Raw genomic sequence first — 22,892 nt, 5'->3', positions numbered from 1 at the left:
TAGATTTCGACTACAATAGACAGGCATGCAGTGCGATGATTAATTTTATCTTTGCGCGGTTAAAAACAAATGATGTTAAGTTAATATGATAAATCTTCGAGGAGTACTTAACGCGAACGTCAAAAACAGACATGTTTTTAGCTTTCAAAAAGAATGGATTTTTGTGTGATAAAAATTTATTCAATAAGGATCAATCAATCAATGATGAGATTACATCAGGTAGCAAATGCATTTGTTTCGTTACCGTAAAGTCTCTTTTTGCTGTTTTGTACGATCAAAAACTGAGTTAAATTTTCAGCTTTAATAATTGATTAGGAATTTTTTTATTAACAGATTCACTTTCAGCAATTTTGGGTTTTTCGCTGAAGTTTGTCAGTTAGTTCGTCTGTAGAATGATTTCAACAGGACCTTAGAAGAAGACCTTAGTTTTTTTTTACAATATTCTACTTTGCCATCCTCGTACTTGTCATTCGTATCCCAGTGGAGAAAGGAACGGAGGAACACGCCGGAAATACTGAGAACAACATCTGCTTAATCTTATTCCATGTTTTGTCGCTGTGAAGTCTTAAAACTGCAGGTTATTTTGTTACTATGGTAACCTGTAAAGTCGAGGAAAGAGGTATAAGTTGTCCACCAATACTTAGGCATTTGATTGATACCATTGTTGTCTTATCAACTCATAAAGAGAGGTAGTATTAATCAATCAAAGTTTAAGAGCTGGAAAGTGAAGGAAACTCGGCGGTGCCAGCCACCTTAATCTGATTTTTTAATCCAGCATTTGCTAATGCCAGAGAAACAAACGTAGTCCACCGCCCTCACTCACTTCCCCCAAATTCTAGGTTAAGAAAAACAATCAAAGAAACTAACAAACAAACAAAGAATCAAACAAGCAAACAGCAAATGTGACTGAGTAAACACTAATTCAAATACATTGAGAAAAGGGATTTATTTTTTCCAGTTTATCTTAAGACTTGTTAAAATATAACTGTACGTTAGGGAAAAGTTTTATTTGTTTATTTTTCGATATACAAGTCTTCGATTGCCTTTAGTTAACTTAACATGAAACATCAAATCCAATAGTCTTTTCCAGATAAGAAAGTAATACACAGAAGTTTTTAGTTGTTTACATTCCTGGAAAAGATCTCTGTGAACTTGTATTGTAATATTGTAACAAAAATCTATCGAGAAAACCAATAAGACAAACACTCATGCAATGGCAACAATCTGAGAAAAACAATAAACTGCATTTCTTGGGTCAAGTTTTCGGTTTAGTGTTTTTAGTTCTGTGTTCTGTTCGTTTGTTTGTTTGTATGTTTACGTTATGATTTTGGAAAAACGAGAGACACGAGTTCCTTTTTTGGGGGATGGGGAGGGGGTAGGGTGGTCAACTATTCTTGTTGCAACTGATCACGAGCTGCGTTATTGTTGAATCAGAGTAACAAATTAAATACCCGCAAGTACTTTGCAACATTAGAGAGATCTAGAATCGCGCTTACGGCAACCGGCAAATGTGAGATTTGCGTTTAAGTTTTTTTGAAGAAAAAAAAAATAGTACTTAGATGAGAGTAGCGCAAAATAATTCTGGCCTTTGATGCTAACATAAAACTACCTAATTTTTATAGATGAATTTCAACAGATGAATTTTCGAAAAAAGAAAATCCGAGTTCGCCCAACAGGCTGAAAAGGAGTAGAACCTACGACCTTTCGATTACTCGTTCCGATGCTCTGCCACAGAGCTACAGGGAACCTTTGGGAGCTAAGGCCATTAACTAAGTTTAAAACTGGTAATCAGGAGATAGGTAATTAAACTACATTCAGAACTGGTAATCGGGAGCTAGACCATTAAACTAGGTTTAGAAATCAGTAATAATCAGGAACTAGGCCATTAAACAAGGTTTATCCACTTCGGCTGAAAACATATCATTACACTTCTTTCGTGTATTACAATGTTTGCTGCATGTTACAGAATCTGAGACTGTTACAAATTGTTCTATATGTTTATTTTATTTACAGTGTATGTTAGCTATTGCTTTTCTAGAGCCTCGTCAGGATAAAAATGTAAGTGCGACTTGAAATAGGTTTCTCATGTCTTTCCTTGTGTCGTGCAAAATGATCGTGGAAAAACAATTATGGTTTGTTTTCGTTTAAAGAAAATCGCTAACTTCATATATATTTTCATGTTGTTCTACGCGCATTTTGTGTACCCAAAAACGTGCTTACTTTTAATTTCATCACTTTTGATCAGAAAACTACAAATCGTTATGACGTATCTCCCCTATAACTAAAACCCCTTAAGAGTAAAATCCGTCTGTATTTGTTCTCATTTGACGCTAGCGAGGTGATTCTCACGTTTGAGTCAAGTCAAATAAAAGCTAATGAACAGTACATTCCTGTGGTGCTGTTGATGATTGACTCTGACTTCAAACGTTTGCCACCAAACTCATGTTAGTTTATTCTCGTAATTTGGTGTTTCCATAGGAATCACATTTTGGACTGGTTATTGACTCGTCAGGCGTCCACAAGAACATGCATGTAATCAGAAAACATCATTTCCAAGAATCCGTATGGTAACAGTTATATGATCAAAATAGTTTAGAAACACCTGAATTAACCGTTATTTTTACACAAATTTTGGAACCCATGGCTTGGTTAATTGTTACATATTTACACTAAGTCCCACCTACTAACCTAGTCGAATCCAGCATCATTCACAACATGCTCCAAATTGTAGTCCACACCTCCAAAAATGGACACACCCTATGTTTACCCCATTTAGGAAAACGTTTTTTTTTTTAACGAAAACGGCCACCTAATAGCCATATGAGTCCCCCAAAATTGCCACAGTCACCAATGGTAAAGTCAACCGAAGAGGTTGAGGAATGATGTACAAAGCTATTGGGGAATAAAGCTTGTTGAAGTTGAATTATTTTGGTCATCTTGTTGAATAGTCCCAAAAGGAGCTAACTGCGCGAGTGCAAGGATCGCAACCATAAGCGTTTCCCCCGTCTAAGATAATCTATTTCGTGCTCTATTCTTTTGGCTGATTGCTGAGCGGGGGTTCTTCGGAAGTCGGCTTAATTCGCGTGAAATTCAATTTTAAAATAATTGAAATCAAGGGCAAAAGGATTGGGGCAAATTCTCTTTAACCGTGTTTCTCTACGTACGCGACAGAAACACGGCATGTGCTAACGAAATATCTCCGTTGCTCGACCCTCACCCCTTTAGAATATTGAGCCCGTGTAAAAAAATTGCTTTGTGGACCTCAACTTTGTCTTGGGGCGCAGGGTTGGGGTGAGCAAGATGAGTTTTAAATGGAAAACATTACTTCTATGGTCAGTCATACTAATTTAGCCGTTAATAAGTATACTTTGTGAGATATTTGTCCCAAGCCCTTTTGTCCATCACTGTAAGTCTTTGAGAACGCCGTTGCTCGACCCTCACCCCTTTACAATGTTGAGCCCGTGTAGAAAAAGAAAAAAATGCCTTGTGGACTTTAACTTTGTCTTGGAGTGTAAGGTTAGGGCTAGCAAGGTGCGTTTTAAATGGAAAACATGGCTTCTTTGGTCAGTGATACTAAATTAGCAATTAATAGTATGAGTATGAGTATAAGAATGATGGGGCAAATTTGTTATTCAGTAATAGCACAGGCAAACTCGGAAAAAGAAATTCCGAGTGCTCCTATCAGAAGTCGAACCTGAGACCTGCCGATTACTAGTTCGGATGCTCTACCACTGAGCTACAGGAGACTCATGGGAGCTAAGGCCATTAAACTAGGTTTCAATCCTAGCAGTATGCAGGATGTTTGTCCCGTGAACCAAGTTTAGTAGCCTTAGCTTCCACCCCATTACATCACATTTCCTTTCAATTAATGGAATACTTTGTAAGATTTGTCCCAAGCCCTTTTGTCCACCACTGTTGGTCTGTGAGAACGCCGTAACACAGACATGTGGCAGTTGAACGCTCTCTGTTATGGGCTCTAATCATACCACGCATAGACGTCGGCGCATGTCTCTCCACTGTTGTCTTGTTCATAGCAATCATTCAGGTCCTCTGCATACCAGATTTGGAACTCTTGGTCAATAAAAACAGGCAATTGATGTGAAAGCTGGTTAAATACGAGCTCTTTGGAGTTAACACCAATTCCATCCAGACCATACGTATGATATCTAAATCCACAAGCATTATCATTTCTTGTATAATCGGCAAGTAAAAGAGCAGTCTTGTTTTTATATGTTAGAACAGTGGCTAACACCTTTGACCTCAAAGATTGTTCTGTACAACCCCAATAAGATGCTGGGATTTTGCCATCACATCTCACGGCTCCACTCCTGTGAACGAGTTTAAAGGTGTTGATGAGCCCAACCTCTTTGATGCTGAAATTGCCGTATGAGTCATCTTTAGCACCAAAGCAGACTGGCTTATCGCTGACCTTTTTCCAATTCTCTGAAACAACGGTTTGAGAAGCAAATTAATCCCATGACGTACGGATTCCTTCCGTCTTAGTATAAACATCCAAGACTAAGTGTTCACATTCGGGTGTGCCTTTTACGGGCCATAATACGCCATCTCTCTAACTTATATTCCTCTATACGTGCTCCTCAAAAATTTCTTGCTGATTAAGTGATAATTTCTTTTTCCCCTGACGCGTGCTCTTGACACATTTGTGAGGAATGGTAAAAGGATTCATGTACCATGGCCGTTACAGCAATGAAAACTCTAGAACTGCGTTATCCAATTCAATGTCCACTATACCCAATTATGAAAAGCATCTCATTTCTCCCTACAAGATGCCCACTTGATAAAACATTCAGTCAATAAGAAGAAACGGAATAATCCCTTTAACGAAAACGTCTTGATATTTGAACAAATTTTTTTAAACTGTTACCGTAAGTAATATATGGAGAACGGTGGGGATAATAATAATAATCTTAATAACCTTTATTTGTGCTTTTTTTCAATTTACATGTTGATTCTTACAATCTTTTAGTGGTGATATATCGAATCAAATTAATTATTAGTTAGAATAATGTGCAAAGCAAGGAAGCTAAATGAACCATTTGTTAGCTCCCTGGATAATTTAGGTTCTAGATAGCAGGCAAAAACAAAAAAAAAATGAAAAAGCAAAAGGAAGAAAGAACTTATTAATTGGGGAGAGCATGAATATTAGTACAGGGACTTATTAATGACTGTTCTACAGGGTTGTCAAGTGTCGTTTGTTATCGCAGACAAGGAGGAGCAGAAAATTGATGGGAAGGTAACATCCAAGAAATTCCTTTGCCATTGCCTCCTATTTTCAGCTCATAAAATTTAATGGTAGTTATCATTGTCATTATTAAAAACTGGACTATTTGGTGGTGATAATCCAGAGTTTTGATTGACTTTGCGGACTTGGGAAATAAACGCCCATTAAATCTTCTTCTTCCAGTCTTCTTGGTTAGTGACAATTATTCCACTCGCGCTTGTTGAACATGAGACGATTATAGCCTACAACTAGGTGCGTAGCGTCGAGCTAACTATCTATCATTTCATATTAACGAAACGCGAATAGAATAATTGTTGATTATTACGTTTAAGGTATCCCACTTCCTTCAATTATGTCTCGTGGTCAGCTTTAAGTAACTGAAGACTGGAAAACAAAGCTACTTTATTGCATTGAAGGAGTCAAAGTTTACCTGAGCACGATCTTCCATCGCCAATGTATCCGTTCTTACATCTGCAAAAATAGGATCCAGCGGAATTTTTGCAACTGGCATTTATGTGACAATCATGTCCACTATTTTCACACTCATCTACATCTGTTTAGAAAGAAAATCACAAAAAACAATCAACCTAGTTTAATGGCCGTAGCTCCCTCGAGCCTCCCGCAGGTTCCACTCCTCATAGAAGCACTCCGATTTCCTTTTTCCGAGTTTGCCTGTGCCACTCACTAAACAACACATGATTCGCAGTCTCAATATTACCTGAACAAAGTCGTCCATCTCCAGTGTACCCAGTGTTACAAGTACAGTTAAAGGAATCAATGGTATTTGTGCAGTTTGCATTCACGTCACAGTCGTTGCAGCCATTGGTGCACTCATCGATATCTAGAATAATGAAAGAAAGATGACAAAAACACTGAGCATTTATCACAAATGATGAAACCGTTAGCCCTGCACAACGCAGAGTAAGCTGGTGAGTTATTGCTACCGGCTGTGTCATTACAGCTGTACAATGCTGATGATGATAATGATAATGATGATCATGATGACGATGATGAATTTTGAAACTAATGAAAACTGTTATCACCTGATAACAGCCACCAGATTTTGTACTACGTCATAGACGTATTTTTTCCAATAAGAACACGGGTAAATTTAACGATGGGCTGTATTAGCTCATAGCCTTTTTCATTCAGCCTCTCAAAATGCTGGCAAACAAATGAATGTTGGTACTGTTTATTATTATATACATTACTGTGTGTGTTTAAATTGATTTCGTAACATGGATAAAGATCCTCGCATATCGAATTTTACAATTTAGACAGTTGCAAAGGAGAACCCGAACATTTCAAGAAGGACATAGGTTCTAAGAGCTCCCACGCCTAATTTTTTGTTTTAATTCCTGGTTTTCTTTGCGACTCGGTTTAGGTGGCTTACTTCACTGCGATAGTCATAAATATTTCATCCCGCAATCCAACGTACCCAATAAGATGGCGATTGGTACATTTACTCTTATTTCTTCACCCACGAATTGCCAAAAACCGCTCATAGAAACGGAGAGAAAAGTTCTAAAATATTCAAGCCTAGTAGGCACAATGCTGTTAGTAAAGGGACGATTTTCGCAGCAAATATGGCTTTTCATGTCCCAACTGGCTGTGTTAGGTTTGCAAGGTATTGTGATAAAATGTATGGCCGCATGATTTCCCGTATGGTAGATTGGCAAGTATGATAATTTAATACATTCATTTGGTAGCTTTACCAGTTATGTTTTCTTCTGCTCTATTGAATGCTATGCAGCGGTATCCTTTACCAGTAAATCCTGTTTGGCATCGGTGCCTTGGAGGACATGGGCAGTTTGAACAATGGTTCTGAATAATGTAGAAAAATTACCGAGGTCATAGAATAAGATAAAAATAAACGTAATAGGCGTGCTCTGGTAAGCTTAATATTGAATCATACACAGTGAACGTTACGAGCACCAAAGATCCAAGGGTTGTAACACATAATTTTATTTCAAAGTATGTATTTAACAGCTGCTTCAATTCGTAGCAAGGTAAATGGGATCAGAAAAGAAATGAGCCGGAGGAAAATATCGATCACAAGCCTGAGAGATGGGATAACAAACTATCCGGGAGAAAAGTTGCTGTTTCGAAGGCTTTCTGATATGGTTATACAATTTTTGCAATATTGGCGGTTAAACTTGATTACAATTTTGGGCACAGGTATATGTCACAATACTGAGGAAAGAAATTCGGTCGTTGACGGTAAAATAGCCATAGGGACCATTGGATTTGACTACGAGTACAGGATTGAGTACGAATACGACTTCTCAAATCTAGTTTGTGTGGTTTAGATAATTGCTTCTCAAACTCATTAATAATTCATCGAGAGTAAACAAAGAAAATCACTACTGCGACCGTGGTTTGGATATGTGTCCATTCCATAAAATTTTCCCAACTTTACAGACTTTAGCCTTGAATTTCTCCAAGAATTATTGATCATTTGAGAAGCTATATCAAACACTCGAAAGCGTGTTTCATCAGATATCCAAAGATCTCGAAGTCGTTTAAAATAACTCGGCTGCGCCTTGTTTTTTCAACCTACCGGGTTTGGATATCTGATGAAACACGCTTTCTCGTGTTTGATATAGTACTTGTCACACCAATCTTGTATCTATAGGGTCTTATTATCTGCTGGTAATAAACAACCGGTAAGAGCGAGTTCAGGGAATCATGTGACTTATTCGAAATTTGAAAGTCGTACTCCTACTCTTGTCTGACGGTCCCTAATATAAACAGATACAACCCTAATTTTAACATCTCAGCAGTCAAAGTGGAGAACCAACCTCATCTAGAAAGCCTCGCGCGTCTTGAAGACGATAGCCCTCCTTATTTTTCCATCGTAATCTGCTTCTATGTGCCATAACTCTTTGGAAACCACAAACCAATGACTTAAAAATTTACGTGGAAATTTCCAAGAAGGAAGTAAACTTTCTTGTTGTATGAACAAGGATCGATACGCATGCAGTACAGGATGCTCTGTTATTTATTTTGGCATGATAATCTGAGAATTTTTTTTGTAATTAACACTAACCAATACAGGTTTGTAGAGGAATCCGCTCTGAGGCTTGAGATCTCCAGGATGTAGGTTATGATCGGAACTGCTCAGCTCACATGAATGCTTGTTGCCTTCCAATGGTCCAAGATTGACGGACATGCAGTCATCATTAGCGAAGCAAAATGATTCGCATCCAGTTTCCGATTTCACAAGCACACTCTTAATCACGTGACCCACGAGAGTGTTATTAATCAAAGGAAGTCGGAATTGCATCACCCGACAATCATTTGTGGGTGGGTTGTTTACTATCACAGAAAAACATTAGTGCCACAAATAAAACATTTTTAAGAAAGAGCTCGAATTTAAAAACTATGTTTAAATACGTATCTGTATACAATATCTATATCTATTATACATTTTGATATAAATGTTGACAGTTGTCTTGTACGTTTAATTAATTTATTTGTATCGACCTGATGAATTTTTAACTGTGTGTAAAATAAAGATTGATTGATTGATTGATTGATTGATTGAATTAGGATCATTCCTATGTTATAAATAATTTATAGTGAATTTCGACCATTTTCATTTACACTGCCTCAGTTTTAAAAATTAAAAATGTAGTCACACAGTGATAATCAATAACGTGAGTAACTGCCTTGTATTAAGTTTGAGCGGACAATCTTCCTGATTCTGTAGTTTAAATTTATTCCAAAATGACAAAGTTGAGCTACAGTACAAAGGTACTACTGATCTACCAAAAATCAACTTTGGACATCTGTGATCGACTGTTTTCGGTGCGTATGGATCGACAAAATTTCAATGGATTTTTAAACGATGTCGTAGATATATATGGAGCCTGTGTAACAATTTAATCACCAGATACAAGGAGCAAAGTTGAAATGAGATGGCCTGTTTGAGGCATAGAGCGTGTTCTTGTAAAAACGAAATGGCCTTTGCGTTGATGTCATTTCTGAATAAGGACAATAAGTTCTCGAAGAGAATCCTTTGAAGGTAGGAACTGATTTAACGTTCACAACAGTAGAGTAAACCTACCTAAGCTGTGGATCAGAGTTAAATAGTCAGTGGCCATTAAACCCAACATATAGAGTAATAATAGGCAATCGTTCATACCACTAAATTCTCCCTCGCTTTATGTACTTTAACCTGTTTATAAGGATAAAATATTACCCACATCTGACAGGAAAAAGTCAAACTCACCTGATAAACCCTCGCATTTTTCGTTTAAAAACCATAGCAGACATGCAAGCAAGCAAGCTGTTAATCTTGAAGGAAACATCAGACACACTTTCCAAGGACGTTGCTTGCCGAAGAGACGAACCAAACTGAGTAATTCAAGTTATTGTAATTTGATTTTATGAAGATGAGATTTAAATAATTGAAAACGAAATGTTTTACCCGCTAGTGGAGGTAATACAATGAGAAGAAAAGGTGGCCTTAATTAAGCTATGCAGGAGACTAAAGCTTTTCAATTCAATGAGTCAATGAATAAATAGATAAATTAAATTCGGTGCTTTTATAATCATTTGTATGGCACTGTTGTTTTGGTAATAGAGAAAAAATTCACCGGGTTAAATAATCAGCGAAATTTAAAAAGAATAAAGTTATTTTCTGTTTGTATTGTTTTGTTATTTATGACCACATTCATGTTCCGTTGCATCTATAAGCTTCATTGACAAAGATTACATACCAAAAAGGTCCTAACTCCTTCCGTTACAATATAAAAAAGACGAGAAGCTAATGACTTATATAGAAATATCATAATATTAAAAATAAGCATGAAGCAAACTGGAAGGACATGTAAACTTTGGATCATGGCATCAAGGATTGCTGTCTGTTAATTTCATGAATTTTTAAACATTCTCGACTATCGGTGTCTGTGATGCTTGTTTGATGACTTCTTTAATAATATTAACATCGGTGGCTATTTTTGGCCATTTTCATTATCGTGAAGCGACCTACAGACAAATTTGTCTAAAAATTTCCTTACTACCCGGGGACATAGATTTCGACTACAATAGACAGGCATGCAGTGCGGTAATTAATTTTATCTTTGCACGATGAAAAACAAATAATGTTACTGATAAATCTTTGAAGAGTACTTAACACGATGTCAAAACAGGTCTACATGTTTTTGGCTTTCGCAAAGAATGAATTTTCTTATGATAAAAATTTTTTTCAATAGCAATCAATCAATCAATGATGAGATTTCATCAGCTAGCAAAATAATTAATACCTTTGTTTCATTACAGTAAAATAAAGTCTCTTTTTGGTATTTTGTACGATCAAAAAACGAGTTAAATTTTCAGCTTTAATAATTGATTAGGAATTTTTTTATTAACAGATTCACTTTCAGCAATCTTGGGTTTTTCGCTGAAAGTTGTGAGTTAGTTGGTCTCTAGAATGATTTCAACAGGACCTTAGAAGAAAACCTTAGTTTTTTTGACAATATTCTACTTTGCCATCTCGTACTTGTCGATCGTATCCCAGTGGAGGAAGGAACGGAGCAACGCGCCGGAAATACTGAGAACAACATCTGCTTACTCTTATTGCATGTTTTGTCACTGTGAATTCTTAAAACAAGTTATTTTGTTAGTATGGTAACCTGTAAAGTCGAGGAAAGAGGTATAAGTTGTTCACCAATACTAAGGCATTTGATTGATACCATTGTTGTTTTATCAACTGATAAAGAGAGGTAAATAAATATTAATCAATCAAAGTTTAAAAGCTGGAAAGTGAAGGAAACCCGGCCGTACCAGCCACCTTAATCTGATATTTTACATGTAATCCAGTATTTGCTTACGCCAGGCAAATAAACGTAGTCCACCGCCCTCACCCACTTTCCCAAAATTCTAGGTTAAGAAAAACAATCAAACAAACTAAGAAACAAACAAAGAATTAAACAAGCAAACAACAAATGTGACTGAGTAAACACTTATTCAAATACATTGAGCAAAAGGTTTCATTCTTTCCAGTTTATCTTAAGACTTGTGTCAAAATATAACAGTACAGTTCAAGAAAAGTTTTATTTGATTATTTTTCGCGATATACAAGTCCTCGATTGCCTGTAGTTAACTTTACATGAAACATCAAATCCAATAGTCCTTTCCAGATAAGAAAGTAATACACAGAAGTTTTTAGTTGTTTTCATTCCTGCTAGAATCTATATAACAGAGATACGATGTTCCGAAGTGTTTTTGATCAAAGTAAAATACAACGAAAATAGTTTGTTTCTATTTCTCATTATGGAAACGTTGCCTGTGAGAGAATATTCTCTCGAGTAAGAAAATAGCACAGAAAAATGTTTTATATTTGTTTATCAATAACATTTAGGTTTGTTGAGAAAAAGGCGATGTCAGAAAAAATACGAAAGAATTACAGAGTAAAATAACAAGGGAAGAATCAAAACAAGGCCAGGCATCCAAGCACTGCAGACGCGAGGAGCATGACGGGAGACTGCAGGGACATTCCTGATCCAAGTAACGACTCTAGAAAAATAAGAGGTGAAAGAGCTTGCATCAGTTGAGTATTATCCTACCCTTACGTTACAATGTGTTGCCATTAATTTCATTTTTTGTTGGGTAGAAAGTCTTAGAATCGATTACGCTGGTGATTTACACGACCGTGTGTTTCTATTTCTTTTAAATTACCCTCGAGATAGTGGTAAACTTACTTTATTATTGGTTGTATTTCGCAATGACTCACAGAGAGCAGGAAGCTATGTGCCACTAACTGTGAATAACTGTTTTAATATAGGTGGATTGCGTTGCCGCCATGTTGGTGTACAAAACAAAAGAAAATTTGGAAATAAATTAAATGTGACGGAATATATTAAGCCTAGTGAATAAATAAGAACGATGTATTAATCACTAAATAACACAAGCACACTCGTAAAAAATCCGAGTGCTTCTATCGGGAGTCGAACCTAAGACCTTCCGATGACTAGTTCGGATGCTTTACCACTGAGCTACAGGAGACTCGTGGGAGCTAAGGCTATTAAAACAGGTTCATGGGACAAACATCCTGCATACTGCTAGGATTGGAATGTCAACGTGTGACATATGCGCAATGGAAATAATGTGATGAAAATGTCTGGTGAATAAATGAGATGGATGTATTAATCACTAAATGACACAGGCATGCAGGATGTTTGTCCCATGAACCTAGTTTAATGGCCTCAGCTCCCACGAGCCTCCTGTAGCTCAATGGTAGAGCATCCGAACAAGTAATCGGAAGGTCTTAGGTTCGACTCCTGATAGGAGAACTCGGATTTTTTCCGAGTTTGCCTGTGTCATGTAGTGATTAATACATCATTCTCAAAAGAAAATTTGTTCATTTAGTTTGCATAAAAATTGAAGTTTAGTCCCAGAGGAGAAAAATCTTATTGTTCCTGTACACCAACATGGCCGCCATGACGTCACATGTTGTCCGATAAAACCATGAACGATGAGACCCAACACTTTCTGAGAAGCGTTTGATCTATAAGCTTATTTGCATTCTTCTTGTTGGCAAATAAAACCAAGTGCTGTTTTTAGGGCTTAAAATTTAGATTTTTCTCGCGGAAAAAGAGAAAACAAAAACCAAGGAAAAGAACAACAACCAACAAAACAAAACAAAACAAAACAACAACAACAGCAAGAACAAAAGAAATATGCGTATGCTAATATATAAGAACACCCCATAATTCCATAATTCCAACAGTTCGCATCGATTTATACTTTGTACAGGACAAAGTTTTTTTTTCAGTCGAGCTAGTGTATACCAAAAGAATGTCCAGCCAGATAATTCAGAGAGGCAAATTGGACAAAAACCATCTCTTACAAAATCCAAATGACTTGTGATAGCGTAGAATATCACAAGCTTAAGAAGGCGTCATTTGATATTTGTGAGATTATTGTTGCTACTGATACCAGGGAAAAATAAATCGTGCAAATGAAATGAATATCTAGAAGTGGTTTCGTAATGTAAATAAATCAAATCCTTACTTGCACAACGCTTGCCATCTCCTTTCCATCCAGGCTTACACTTGCATTTATAGGAGCCGTTGGTGTTAATGCACGTGGCTTTTGCATGGCACGCTTTCTTTTTGCATTCGTCTACATCTGACAATTAAAAATAAAAGGTGATATCTACATGGTATTTATTAACTTCGCCGAGACTTAAAATAAACAACAATACAAAAATCGAACTAGAATAAAACACCCAAAAGTAAAAAGTAATAAAAAAAAAATAATAATACATTATATCACAACAGTACATAAATACGCATAAGTACAGGCGGGGATACCGCAACAGCGAACGCCAATTACTGCGGGCCCAAAACACAGAACACTAATATGAAAAGAAAACTACAATTGTCTAAAACCAACAGGTAAAATTTTCCCTAAATTATGGTCTACGTTACAGGTCAAGAATATTGATTTAAACGAGAGAAACATACACGTGTAGTTTTGGTCACCAGCTACTGTCCAGTCCTCAGAAACCCTAAAATCCTTCAAACACCAAATATCTAAACTGAACCTGGTCGACAAAATTCGATCAGGATGTTGATACAATCGCTGCATTTCTTGATCACATTGTAGTTTTCGTTGTCTAGGCTATATATTTCTCCCTTAGAAATTTCATGAATCATCTGAGTCATTTTGTACTATTTTACCATTTATGTATTTTTGATATCTATAAATGTTCACATTGTGATTGTAATTTTTATATTGTATTTTTTTTAGTCGAGCATTTTTATCACGAGCCCTTGGCTCGGGAGATTGGGCGACCACTCCCTATGCCCCCGACTTTAAATAAATTTTGTATTGTATTGGTCCATATTGCTCCTAAAGATTTAAGAAAGAAAAATATGCAGAGGATGTCCTCCGATTATCTTTCTTCATTAAGTTCGCCTTTGAACCTCACTTTACCAATAACATCAAATACCAAAAGAATATTTTCTCTTCACAACGACTTTTTACGTGGATCACGTGCAGTGTATGGTTGGACGTACCTTTACATTTGATGTCCAGTCCCTTAGTTTGACCCGCGATCGCTGGTTCATATCCTGGGGCGCACATGCAGTTGTAGCCTCCTGGATGGTTTACACACTTGGTTCGTCTTGTACATGTGTGGAGGCTTGGATCCTTACATTCATTCATGTCTAGAAACGATAGTCAAATATTAATTACCGAATGGAGTTGAGTATAAAGGTGAGAAGTAATATATCAAACACGAGAAAGAGTGTTTCCTTCGATTTCCAAACACCAAGAAGTAGGTTGGAAAAACGAGGCGCAGCCGAGGTTTTTTTAACCAACTTCGAGGAGTTTGGAAATCGGAGGAAACACTCTTTCGAGTGTTTGATATAGCTTCTCAAACCATTGATAATTTTTGGAGAAATTCGAAGCAAACGTTCACAAAATTTTATGATAACTAAGATCACATTTCCAAACCTCCTTCACGGTAGTGATTTCCTTGGTTTTCTCTTCATGAATTATTAATGAGTTTGAGAATTATATTGCTCACATTTTCGGATGATGTGGAAGGCAAATATTTAACAATTATTCCATGAGTGCGTATCGGATTTGAGACGATAGATGGCTAACGAGGCGCTTTAATAGCGCCTTGTTGGCTATAATCACCTCACATCCGATTCGCGATCGTGGAAAAATGGTTTAATTTGTTTTATCAAATACGGAAGGAAGAAATAGTTTTAGACGATTTCATTTTGAAAGAAGGGCCAGAAGACGATTTAATGGCCGCTATTTCTCGCGCGGGTTGGTATCAATCAATCAAAAGACTGAAATTGCATTACCCAGTGATCAAGGTTTTGATGAAGTATAATATGATGGCTTAGCTAAAATATGAAGACCAAGTGCATCAGTGAACTTACCTTCGCAGTTAGTGTATTTTCCCTGGTTGTGGCCGCTTACTGATTCAAATCCTGATTCACAGACGCACTCGTAGCTGCCAACGTTGTTTACACACTTGGTGTACTTGCCACAGTCGTTGAGTCTTGATTGCGCACATTCATCAACGTCTAAAAATCATGTGGAATTTACCATTATTAGAGCCATTTTGTGGCTGAGCTCGTACGCTAGTTGTTTCAAGCGCCACTAGTTTAGAAGGTCGGCGAAAGAAAGTGTTTTTCCCGCTACAGAAAATCCTGAGCACTACGGAATACTCAAGGGGAATTAATTTCCAAAGAAATTGTGGTGCTGCGTTAGTGGAGGAGTGGAAACGAATGTTTGCTTGTATCAATAGAGTTGATAGGTAATTTGGCCACTTAGCATACGAATGTCTGACGATAAAACAGTTAACCAAACATTTTTTCCAGTTCTTTTCTTTGTATTGCCAAAAAATTTCTTGAAACCAGTTATGCTTTATTCTTCCTTCAAGAAATTTTCTCTTGGAGCTCTTAGAACACTTTCGTGTTTGAGCAAAGAGACTGTCAAAAATGTGTTCAGTTTTGATCAAAACAAGGCCAATCTCCACGGCAATGCCCCTTTAACTTGACTGACAAGCCAATAAAAACGTACTGAGGACTTAACCAAGGTAACCTGGGGTGAGTTGCATAAAATTTAACGTCGGGCGTAACTGCTAACGCCAGACCTTCAGCCCAGTCACATTCAGTATTTTAACGTCTGACGATAGCATTCACGCCCACCGTTAAGTTTTATGCAACTCGTTCCCGGTCAGTAGCCCACCTTCACACGTGATGTCCTTGCCCTTGGTTTTGCTAAAGTCTGTCGATTCAAATCCTGGTGCACATGAGCACACATAGCCGCCTGGGTTGTTTTCGCACTTGGTGTTCTCGCCGCATGAGTTGAGACTTGAGTCCGCGCATTCATCAATGTCTGCAAATGGCATCAGCACGAGAAAATAAAATTCTACCTGTAGCGTCTTTGTTCAAGTCTTGTGTCATATGATCTAATTTCCTTCATTTTTCCTACTATGATCCATGTAGTTACTAGCCTTCTTGTTTCGCACAATTAAACTTGTTCAAATTGTGTGCGTCCTAAAGTCTGAGGTTTGAGAAATCACAAAATTTTTACAAGTTCGTGGCGCATCGAAGACGACGTACAGGGGAATTCCTATACTTTCGTTCAAACGAAGTTTTTTTGAATGACGTAACTTCTGTTTGAGCGTGATCATATGGCAGTTATTCAACATAAACCTCATAAACCGCCATTACAAAATCAAAACACCATGGAAACAACTTTTACAAATTACACGTCTCAAGATATTAGTTTTAATAGTACAGCTGTATGTATACAAGAAGTTTTAAAATCGGGGCCTATCGTTACAAAATAGAAGCTGTGTCCTTTAAGACCTTCGGAGATGGTCCTCGGTCACAAATTATTTTCCCACAGACAACTGAACATGACATGGATGAGCTTACCTTTGCACGTGATGTCATGACCCTCGGCATTATTGCTATCTGATTTATATCCTGGTGCGCACGCGCAGTGATAACTGTCTTTACGCCCGCTTATCTCGTTGACACACGCGATTCCTTTCTTCTTGGGACAAGTGTTCAGATTTGGGTCCGCGCATTCATCAGTGTCTGCAAACCGAGACTCCGCAGTTAACGTCATTAACGTTCATGATAAACTAACACGATCAAAAAAGAAACCGAAAGTGGAAACAAGCCATCTGACGTATTTATTTGTAGGTGATTTCCCATCCTTTAAAGTTAATTGTGTAGTAGTTCCTTGCCCCATCAAAGGGGAACAAAGATGGTGCAGTGGTGAGAGCACTCGCCTCCCACCAACGGGCCCGGGTTCGATTCCCGGATAATCGTCATATGTGGGTTAAGTTTATTGCCGGTTCTCGCCCTTGCTTGGACAAGTTTTTCTCCGGGTTATCCGTTTTTCCCCTCTCCTCAAAAATCAACATTTCCAAATTCCAATTCGACCTGGATTATTGTCAAGCACTTTATCATGAATCCCTGGCTCCGTGACATTGCACAAGCACTCCCCGTGTTACTGCCATTAAATAAATTGCTTTACTTTTTTACTGTCTAAAAAAACCGTAAAAACTGGACTTTTTAACACGGCTGCATTTCTAAACTTTTGGCTTGAGACGTATATTTTTCACAAGTCCAACTTTTTTACCGAAATTATCAGACAGCAAATCCACGTGCAAACCCTGTATTTCGTGCCATGTTTGCCCCAGCTGCTTTCAAAATGGCGCCGCGTCACAACCGTCAAACCTGCGATTGTCTGATGAAATGGTAAAACAATCTTACCTCTGCAGCCGTACAGTTCCAGCCTCATAGCTATGTGGCTGTGCCAATCCGTTGGTAGGAAGCGGATTCCTTTTGTCAACAAAGCCGGGTTTGTAATAAGTTCATGAGGGACGACTGTATGCTTGTCCTTATTTCCGAGAAACTCCTAAAGCACCGATGTATAAAGTAAGTTAAAACCAAAACTAAGTGTAAACAACATTGGACGATGAAATATGTAAATATGGTCAGCTCTCTCAAAACGGATAACACTGTTTAGCGGATACCTCACTGAGACAGATACCTCCGGGGCAGACGGTTAAAGCAGATGACCAAATTGTAAATGTTTTTATGTCGCTAGAATCAAATTTAGAGGGTGAATAGTTATTGGTACATCCAGGGATGTTTCCTTTCAGGTTCACAATGGATCCGCCATCTTGGATTTTCCCCAAATTTGAAAGAGCCACCAGAGTTGGCCAGAGGAAAACAATAAAAACACGAATTCATCGTCTTAAACTACGCAAAGGGAACGTAGACCTTTAAAATCGAGACTGTACGAAATGATACGAATCAGAGCAAAAAGAGGCGAACTGATACTACCCCTTGTTTCCTGACTCAGGGAACCTATAAAATATTACATACAGTCATGCATAAAGTTATGAATAAGGGAAGTTTTTCGACATTCGGTTATTTAAAGGTGGTTTGCTTGTATAAATGTAAAACGTGATTGCTTGCGATCTGACATCCTGCGATTGTTTGCGATCATACGGATCTACTAGATTTTACCGTGAAGTCTGTTTTTGCTCCTTCGGCGCGGAAGTTAACCAACTCATTGGAATCATCAAGATATTGCAGTTTGTACTTCTTCACCCAAGCAAAATGATTAGGCCTTCCTTGCGTCGCTACATGCGTGACGATGGTGGGAACTTTTCCGACATTAACCTGAAGCCATTCTTGCGGTCCATGGGTTTTGTTGTTGTTTACGGGTACCCAAGCTCCTCCCGATAGCCAATGGCCCCGAATATGCAGTCTTGCAGCCGCTCCGCCCTCTTCCTTATTATATTGGGAAGAGGTCTTGATGTCTTCATCAGAGATTTCTTTGGACTCCATTCCGAGGGCTTTGATACGGGGACATAACTTGCGCCAATATCCTGAAATAAAGGTCGTTTTAAATTTCTCCGTGAGTGCCAACGGGAATAAGGTAATATCATACCCAGACCTTCTCGCTCTTTGGAAGAACTGAAACATGTAGCAAAATCCAAAATTCAAAGAGAAAATACCTAGGTCAGAAATTTTCAATTTGTGGTGAATACATCTACATGTATACTAAGTTTTGAATGTTTGTTGGTATGGGTTGTCTGAAAAATTACGATTTATTTTCAGAACACTCCGACAGCCTGTAAGCGTTCTTTTCTCTGTTTACCTTCAAACAAAAAACGAAACTGAGAAGTCTCGTATTTTAGTTGAAAACAAAAACAAAACAAAACAAAACAAAAACAAAACAACAACAACAAAAAAAAAAACAGGTGTATTTTGTACAAAAGTACCTACTTTAAGGACGGTGCCTACTAATACCGAAGTATTTTTGGGCGGCTATTGACTATGCGGGAAAAGCAGATCTTAGCAAGGGCTATTAAAATCCAAAAAGAAAATTATGGGGAACCACAAATTCAAATTCTTAATCCAAGATTATAACTGAAAACACAATCTGAATATTAACATTTCCTCACCTCTACAGCCGTAGACCTCGACCCTCATTGATGGGGATCCGTGAAAAGCCATTAGTACAAAACGAATTTCCTTTGTTTCCAGTCCTGGCTTTATTTCATGGCGAACGACAGTGTTCTGATCTGTATTTCCAGCAAACTCCTAAAGCATCATATGGCAAAAAAAGTTACACAATGGTTTTTTTGTAAGAACAATTTTTATCAGAAAGTTGAGGCTGATATTAACTAAAATTTAAGGACATACTAAGAACATTACCCAGGCTGAGAGTAGGTTAAGAACATTTTAATTTTTACCAGAACAGTATGTATAAATACGGAACAGAGAATGTCACAAAAAAGGTAACACCACATTACGGCACATACTGCTTTTTGAGCTTAGAGTTGTATTGGTCACGCCCACCTAGATTTGATAGAGACATTTAGCACCAGGTTTTTCGGCAAAAACCTCAGACGGCGAACGGCTAGAGATCACGTGACAGGGCTCTGACGTTACGTTTGCGGTTTTCAACGTGCGATTTGAGTCGTACTTTTCAATTTTTTGAAACGTAAAAATGTCAGATTTGTATGTAGCAAGTCTTTATGTTGATGTTTAGGTGTAAACTAACGCGAAAGAGCGAACCTGGAGCATTATGTTGCTGTATGAAAAACAGCACTGCTGCTGTTCGCAAATTCAATATGGCGGCCACATCAAGTGATTGGTGTAGCTAAAGCGGTAGAAGCCATAAACGTCAAACGCCAAACGCCTAACCTGAAACTGCCGTTTCCAGTTTGCCGTTAGCGCAAAAACCCTGGTTCTAAATGTCTTTATTGAAATACTATAGCAGGACTTAAGAACATCTTAAGGACGGTGCCTACTATTGTTACTGCGCATACGTTCTACGCATCGCGAGATACTCGGGTTTCCTATGGGTGGTGCCTACTAATACAGGAATATTTTTGCGCAGTTTAAAACTATGCGGATAAAGCAGAACTTACCAAATGCTTTTGGCATCTCAAAAGAAAACTGGGGGTAACCATGCATTTTTCAGAGATAATTAAGCTTCAATTTAGGAAAAAATCCCATACATTGCTTAATATTTTGGCCTTTTTTAGAGATATTATTGCTTAATTATCTCTGAAAGATGCGTGGTTACCCCCAATTTTCTTTTTGGATTCCAATAGGCCTTGCAAAGATTTGCTTTTCTCGCATAGTCATAAACCGCACCAAAATATTTCGCTATTAGTAGGCACCGTCCTTAAGAACTTTTCAGGTTCAAATTGCCAAAAATAAAAGAAAAACGTTCAGTCTCAGCCCCCAAATTAGACGTTCTTATAAAAAAGAGTGTAAAGCTTGTTAAAAGTGTTCAGTTTAAAAGTTAATTTCAAGGACGGTGCCTACTAATACCAAAGTATTTTTGTGCAGTTTATGACTATGTGGTGGGAAAAGCAGATCTTAGCAAGGGCTATTGGAATCCAAAAAGAAAATTGGGGGTAACCATGCATTTTTTTTAGAGATAAATAAACAACAATTATTGTAAAAAGATGTAAGATATAAAGTAATGCGTGGCGGTTTTATCCAAATTGAAGTTTTATTATCTCTGAAAAATACATGGTTACCCCCAATTTTATTTTTGGATACCAAAAGCACTTGCTGTTTTAAACCGCGCAAAAATATCCATGTATTAGTAGACACCACCCATAGGAAACCCGAGTATCTTGAGATTCGCAGAGCGTATGCGCAGTAACAAAAGTAGGCACCGTCCAGAAAAGTCTACGACAAAACTGAGGGACAAAAATCTCAATTTATTAGTAATAAAACTCAAATCAAAGTTGGCTTAATGGGGCTTTGAACAACTTGCATTGGCTCATGCAGGAGTTAATATAATCGAACAGCCAGGACCAGCACCTGCATGTAATAATTTGAGTATTATTCAGTACCTTGTCCGTGTCTGCTTCTTTTTCACGGTAGTAAACCAACTTTTCGGACTCATCAAGATATTGCAGCTTGTACTTCGTTACCCAGCTAGCGGGATGTCCAGGTCTTCCTTGAGTTGCTACAGCTGTAATAATAGCAGGAACATCTCCAAAAGTAATCCCAAGCCATTCATCTCCACCAACTTTATCAGTCTTCGCTACCCAAACTCCCCCAGTGTTCAGTCTTGAATGCGTTTCGTCTTCTTCTTTCTTTAACGAAGAAGAGCTCTTGAGGTTTTCATCAGGGATAGCTCCGGATTCCATTCCAAGAGGGTCAGAACATAACATAGCTGGAAATTCTGCAAGAAATATCGTTGAGAGATTACAAAAACCTTCTTAAAATGTCAAGACATCCAATAACGCTTTGCCTTTAAGACGATCACTATACAAATGCTAAGGCATTGGGTATAGTTTGGGTGAGACTGCTTTCTAACTCTTTCAACTCCAATCGTCCAACATCTTACTTCTCCTTGCAAAATCACTGCGATCTTGAGTCTGCAGTAATAAATCTCGTGAGAAAATAGAAAAATATCACAAGACGATTTTTTTGTTATGTGGCGATCAGTGCTGAACATGTCCAATCAAAATTATTTTGAACCTGTTCTAAAACAATAAAATTGATCTTCTAAAAACGTTTTTAAGCTAAATTTTCGGCAACCTTCTGTTGCCTTCGTAAGAGTTTAAAACAGTTTCAATAGAGTTTACGGTAGCTGATATAGAAGCTGTGATAAGGGTCTTGGGGTCGACAGTTGTCCCTTCCATCGCATAATGTATACTTTCCTTTCAGGAGAGACCCAGATTCTTATTAGAATTTAGTTGCGATACTGTCGGAATCCGCAAGGGGTTTCTATACGTCATACAATTAAGTTTTTGTTTCTTTTTATTTCAGAATGTTGCCGGGTCCTTGAATTAACGTTTGTCTCCACATCCCGTAGAAATTTAATTTGATTGTCGTCCATCAAAGCTGACTTCCATTTCAAATTGAATGGAATCCCCTGGGAGGCTTATGTAGCTACCACAATACGAATTTGTCCTACCTACTGCTCCGTGCACCAATCCGATAAATACAAGAAACAAAATTCCCGCAGCCAAGCTCTTGTGCCTCGCAGCCATGTTGGGTTAGAAAACCCAGCACGCTTCTCTGAAGCCGCTACTGTCGATGTGTAGACCGCAGCTAAAAGCGATCTTGGAATCACTTTTCACTGATCATCCACTTATCCACTTGCAACGTCACTGTAATTAATTGAAAAACACGCAAATTAGTCGCGCGCAAAATTACGAGGTCATATTTTCACTGATGGAATAAAATTAATTCTAATTTCCGTCTTTCTATTTGAAAACAGAAGGTTTAAGGACGATGCCTCCAAAATATAGAGGTATTTTTACACAGTTTTTAACTATGCGAGAAAAGGAGATCTTAGGACGGCTACTGGAATCTACTTAAAGAAAATTGGAGGTAACCACGCATTTTTTTTAGAGATAATTAGCCAAAATAAAGAGCATGATCATTAAGCCCCGTCTACACGAGCAATTTTTATGTGGCAATTTTCATTTGCCCAAGTAGATGGCTCGACAAATATTTGTTGTTAATTTGCGTCAGTAATAATTTCGCACAGCGGAGATGACCATGGAAAGGCAAAAAGCTAGATGGCCGCCATGCTGGATGCGCAAATGTTAGGGACTGTAGGGACTGGGTTCTGCAGATGACGTTGAAAAAATTGTCACATT

At 37.8% G+C, this 22,892-nt stretch overlaps 2 protein-coding genes across 2 annotated transcripts in view; both read right to left on the bottom strand.

Moving 5' to 3' along the window:
- Positions 1-1,919: 1,919 nt before the first annotated feature.
- On the bottom strand, positions 1,920-9,590 carry LOC146488747 (uncharacterized). The gene is made up of 6 exons (XM_085113390.1): positions 9,477-9,590; positions 8,292-8,560; positions 6,958-7,066; positions 5,961-6,083; positions 5,673-5,795; positions 1,920-4,443 (listed from the first exon to the last, which is right to left on the bottom strand). Exons 1-6 carry the CDS (start codon positions 9,553-9,555, stop codon positions 3,977-3,979), a joined length of 1,170 nt encoding a protein of 389 aa, XP_084969516.1. The 5' UTR covers positions 9,556-9,590; the 3' UTR covers positions 1,920-3,976.
- Positions 9,591-11,222: 1,632 nt separating this feature from the next.
- LOC146488745 (uncharacterized) overlaps positions 11,223-22,892 on the bottom strand; it is an 80,428-nt gene continuing 68,758 nt past the window's right edge. The window contains exons 31-40 of the mRNA XM_085112049.1: positions 21,129-21,463; positions 19,215-19,353; positions 18,271-18,635; positions 17,509-17,653; positions 16,660-16,824; positions 15,965-16,114; positions 15,151-15,297; positions 14,272-14,421; positions 13,262-13,378; positions 11,223-11,764 (exon numbers count right to left, since the gene is read on the bottom strand). Coding sequence (XP_084968175.1) covers positions 11,679-11,764; positions 13,262-13,378; positions 14,272-14,421; positions 15,151-15,297; positions 15,965-16,114; positions 16,660-16,824; positions 17,509-17,653; positions 18,271-18,635; positions 19,215-19,353; positions 21,129-21,463 — 1,799 coding nt within the window. The 3' untranslated portion in view covers positions 11,223-11,678. The remainder of the gene's footprint in view (positions 11,765-13,261; positions 13,379-14,271; positions 14,422-15,150; positions 15,298-15,964; positions 16,115-16,659; positions 16,825-17,508; positions 17,654-18,270; positions 18,636-19,214; positions 19,354-21,128; positions 21,464-22,892) is intronic.

Source organism: Pavona decussata, unplaced genomic scaffold, assembly GCF_977016875.1.
Source record: "Pavona decussata unplaced genomic scaffold, jaPavDecu1.1 SCAFFOLD_8, whole genome shotgun sequence".
In the NCBI taxonomy this organism is placed as follows: Eukaryota; Metazoa; Cnidaria; class Anthozoa; order Scleractinia; family Agariciidae; genus Pavona; species Pavona decussata.
The sequence above is the reverse complement of the archived record's forward strand: the minus strand, read 5'-3'. Positions and strand labels throughout refer to the sequence as shown.